The 5000-nt window shown below is 48.8% G+C and overlaps 1 protein-coding gene across 1 annotated transcript in view; it reads left to right on the top strand.

The window, feature by feature from the left end:
* The window catches only part of magi2a (membrane associated guanylate kinase, WW and PDZ domain containing 2a), a 139496-nt gene that overhangs the window by 34799 nt on the left and 99697 nt on the right, over nt 1-5000 (top strand). Inside the window, exon 2 of the mRNA XM_083692281.1 lies at nt 3516-3632. Within this exon, the coding sequence (XP_083548407.1) occupies nt 3516-3632 (117 nt within the window). The remainder of the gene's footprint in view (nt 1-3515; nt 3633-5000) is intronic.

Genomic DNA, 5000 nt, shown 5'->3' with positions numbered 1-5000 from the left:
GAGAAACGACCCTCTCTTTCCCTGGAGAGAGAGAGCGATACACTCCACCGTGAGCTCATCACATAAGGACCATCCGCTGGGGTGACCCTTCATCCACCTCACTGATTCCAGCCCCAGGGAACCACTACCAGGCTAATGTCACAGTGTAACAGCGTCGCACACACACACACACACACACACACACACACACACACACACACACACAGAGACACACACACACACACACACACACACACATACAGAGACACACACACACACACACACACACACACACACACACAAACTCTGTGTCAGACAACTACGGCCCAGGGCCAGAGAGAGGACATTCACATTGTTACTGTTATTGAACAGAAACTCGTAGAGGAGCTTGTACTTTTACTGGTTGGTGGGAAGGTCACACACATTACAGCACAACATTTAGAAAACAATCTCATTGGTTCAAGATTTGCATATGCAGTCTTGCCTCTTTTAAAGCATTTTAAACATGCTAGCTTGTGACTCCTCCCCTCAAGGTTTTTGAGGAGACAGGATTAACATCAGGTATTGGCTCATGACCTGCTGTTGTGGAGGAGGTGTGTGTGTGTTCTCTGTGTGTGTGTGTGTGTGTGTGTGTGTGTGTGTGTGTGTGTGTGTGTGTGTGTGTGTGTGTGTGTGTGTGTGTGATAGATAGAGAGAGAGAGAGAGAAAGAGGTATAGGAAGGAAGAAAGAAATAAGAGACGCTTCAGAACTTTAGCTACAACAGGACAAATGAGGCACAGGAGAGTTGCCGCGGTCACGAGAAACTGCTGACGCCAGTTTTGTGATAGAAGTTAGTTAGTTTGTGACTCCTCCCCTGTCGAGCGTTTTGAGGAAACAGGATTAACATCAGGTATCGACTCATGACGTGTGTGTGTGTGTGTGTGTGTGTGTGTGTGTGTGTGTGTGTGTGTGTGTGTGTGTGTGTGTGTGTCTGTGTGTGTGTGTGTGTGTGTGTGTGTGTGTGTGTGTTTGTGTGTGAGAGAGAGAGAGAGAGAGAGAGAGAGAGAGAGAGAGAATGGACAAATGAGGCACAGGAGAGTTGCTGTGGTCGCGAGAAAAACGCTGATGCCAGTTTTGTGAAGTTAGTTTTTCTTCTGTGCAACAGAATACTGATGTACAGACTAATTAGTGACCACGTTATTTTCATTCAGTCATATGGCTGTTATCTGTGATGTGTCACTGATGTGAAGTGAGGGACATCTGGTGTGTGTGAGGGCTGGCATTACTTTACACTGACAGTCAAAGAGCATCAGGATTGCATGCACATTTTGGGGGGGAAAAAGCACTTTAATACCAGCAGCCACAGACAGGGGGAGCTGCAGGACTTCAGAATCCCGGGGACCAATGAAGAGAGGGCTCTCATTGTGATAGGTCCCTACTGCCGGAGCCCGCTTCCTCTGTTGCCTCCCAACGGTCTCCCCCGCCCCCCCCCCCCCCCTTCTCTCTCTCACACACACTCACTCTCCTTCTTTCCCTCTCTCTCGTCCTCTCTCCCGCGCTCTCCTGCCTCATCTCTCCTCTCTCCACCGTGGATGAAACCAGCAGCACAGAGAGAAATAGGCTCGTGTGAGGCTAGACTGAGCTGACTGAGTAGGCACAGGTAGGCAGACAGACAGACAGACAGACAGACAGACAGGCAGGCAGACAGACAGGCAGACAGACAGGTAGGCAGGTAGGCAGGCAGACAGACAGACAGGCAGGCAGACAGACAGATAGGTAGACAGACAGGCAGACAGACAGACAGACAGACATGCAGTGAGTGGGACTAGGGTAGAGGGTCTTCTGGAGCTGAGCAGGGAAGAGGCTGCTTCTCTGCTGTAGTCGTTGTGGAGATATACGTACCTGTGGGGACAGAACGACACTGACACATCTTGCCACCGGCTGCCCGTCCACTGTGAGAGCCACGCAAGAGGTGCCTTTTACTCTGTGTGTGTGTGTGTGTGTGTGTGTGTGTGTGTGTGTGTGTGTGTGTGCATGTGTGTGTGTGTGTGTGTGTGCATGTCTGTGTGCATATGTGTGTATGTGTGTGTGCATGTCTGTGTGCGTGTGTGTGCGTGTGTGCGTGTGTGTGTGTGTGTGTGTGTGTGTATGTGTGTGTGTGTGTGTGTGTGTGTGTGTGTGTGTGTGTGTGTGTGTGTGTGTGTGTGTGTGTCAATGCGTGTGTTATAGTCACTGGTTTTAACTATGTAGATTTATTGGCACAGCTTCTTTTCTTATGCTAATAGAGTAGCAGTAACTATACGTGTAGAAACTGGCTGCTCATGTTCTTCTGTTTTCTTGACAGACTAGTATTTTCTCTCTGTCCTCATTCAGGTGTATTCTTTGATTCCAAATGAACGCTCACGTAGGCTATTAAAAATGTGTGCATGCGTGTGCGTGCCTGCGTTTGAGAGAAAGAGAGAGAGAGAGAGGGAACCGAAATGCAGTGAATAAAACATTTCTCCATGTCTGTGGTAAACTTGTTTTTCAGAAGTAGGTTATTCATGAATTAATCTGACTTCTCAGCACTCATTATACTTCCTGATCCCTGGCTGACATATTCAGATGGGTGTGTGTGTCAGTGCGCATGCTGTCCGACATTATACTTAGATGGCTTTGCATTTGGCTCAGGGATGAGGGACCAAAGTGCCAGGCATGGTGCCAAATCACTGTCTTCTAGTGGTGGTGAAGGTTAGAGGAAGAATGCTCTTGCTCCAGTTTAATATATTCATAGGTGTAAGTAAGACAAATTATGAATGACAATTCATATTGCGTCAGGTATCCCTAACACGTCATATGTCTCTGAGTGTGTGAGGTTGTGATGGTATGGGTGCAGTGGAGAGTGTATATGTGAAAGGGATGCTTGTTATATAGCTCTCTCTCTCTCTCTCTCTGTCTCTCTCTATTCCTCTCTCTCTCTCTCTCTCTCTCTCTCTCTCTCTCTCTCTCTCTCTCTTTCTCTCTCTCTCTCTCTTTCTCTGTCTCTCTCTATCCCTCTCTCTCTCTCTCTCTCTCTCAGGGGCTTTGCCCTTGCCGTTCCCCCTCTCATTCCTTCCTCCTTCCCCTCCCTTCCTCCCTCCCTCCCTCCATCCCGCTGAGCAAGCAAGATTTACAGGGGTAAAGCTATGGCCCATTCATAACCCTGGTGGGACCAGTGGGGGAGGATTAGCAGGAGGAGGTGGAGAGAAAAGAAGGGAGGAGAGGAGGGGAGGGGAGGGGAGGAGTGAAAGACCACCATGGGATATTACTGATTTATCACCACACATGTTTTACCACTCGTGACTTATCCACCAATTAACTCCACCTACCTATGCATATCTTGACAGATGCTGAACCAATGGAACTCCAAGTTTCTCCCTTTAGGGTTTTGTTGTATATTTACATGATTGAATGACAACAAATACGGTTCACAAACCTTGCCTATCGTAACATTCTGGGTTCAACCACCTTTTTCCTCAGTAGCATCAATACTATTGATCAAAGGCTGACTGTGTGTGTTTTCTGTTTGTTCCTTCAGGGGGCGTCATAGACAAGGACCTGCGCCACTACCTCAACCTGCGTTTCCAGAAGGCTTCCGTGGACCACGAGCTCCAGCAGATCATCCGGGACAACCTCTACCTCCGCACTGTCCCCTGTGAGTAGCCCCTCCTGGTCCCCCTGTCCCTCTACCTCCACACTGTACCCTGTGAGTAGCCCCTCCTGGTCCCCTGGTCCCCCTGTCCCTCTACCTCCACACGGTCCACTCTGAGTACAGTTGTCCCTCTGGTTCCCTGGTCCCTGGTCCTCCACACTGTCCCCTGTGTGAGTAGCCCCTCCTGGTCCCCTGGTCCCCTGGTCCTCCAGCGGCCCTCATCACCTCATCTGGGTGGGACCCCCTCATTCCTGGGTGTGTTGAGAGAAACTAGTCTCGCCAACCAAACTTACAGCTACTCCAAAACTGGAGATGTGTCCAAAGACACTCATCTTGTTTAAATCTGCCCTTCTTATCTTTCCACATAACTTTCCACATAAAAACACACATCCTAGATTTCTTGGAAAGGGTTGTGTGGTGGGTTCATTCCTCCCCTGCCTCCACCCTTGCGGCGGGAGCAGCTACACAGTTTGCTAATAGCCTAGGTACTAATAGACTGGCTGGGTTGTGAATTGATTAGCTGAGTTCATGATTTGGATAGAAGTGTAGCTGTGCCGGCTGTGTCAGGTGGAGGGTGGTCTCAGATTGAAGACTTGGCACCACAACTGTGTAATCAGCATCTGAACCTCAGCAGGCCTATTTCTCCCAAAATGGTGCCAGTTAGTCAGTTGAAGCTCCGAGAATCTGCAGCCCCTCCAGGACCAGCTTTGCAGAGGGCTGACCTACTAAGCGAATGTTGTGGATGTGTGGATGTGTGTGTGTGTGTGTGTGTGTGTGTGTGTGTGTGTGTGTGTGTGTGTGTGTGTGTGTGTGTGTGTGTGTGTGTGTGCAAGTGTGTTCGTCCCCATAGACAGCATTTGGATTGAAATAAGTAAACAAAAATAATGTTTCTTTTGTGAGAATGTATATTAGAATGTATATTAGTACGGGTACATGGCTTTCTCTTTCTTGTTTTGTTGTCAGAGGTTGTTATGTCTCAGTGCTTATGGCGAAGTTAAATCCATATTGGATTCTTTTAATGGTTGTACTTGAAATATTTATCTACACGACATATGCTCATCGTCGTCAGTCAATGAACTGTGATATTAACCGCAAGCGTGTTGCGCGTGCGTGTGTGTGTGTGTGTGTGTGTGTGTGTGTGTGTGTGTGTGTGTGTGTGTGTGTGTGTGTGTGTGTGTGTGTGTGTGTGTGTGTGTGTGTGTGTGTGTGTGTGTGTGGGGGTGTGGGTGTGTGTGCCTTTGCCTGTGCTTATGTGTGTGTGTGTGTGTGTGTGTGTGTGTGTGTGTGTGTGTGTGTGTGCGTGCATGCCTGCGCGTGCGTGCGTGCGTGTGTATGTGTGTGCGTGCACGCCTGTGTGTGTTTGTGTGTGTG

This window comes from Argentina silus (assembly GCF_951799395.1).
Source record: "Argentina silus genome assembly, chromosome: 20".
NCBI classification, from domain to species: domain Eukaryota; kingdom Metazoa; phylum Chordata; class Actinopteri; order Argentiniformes; family Argentinidae; genus Argentina; species Argentina silus.
The sequence above is the reverse complement of the archived record's forward strand: the minus strand, read 5'-3'. Positions and strand labels throughout refer to the sequence as shown.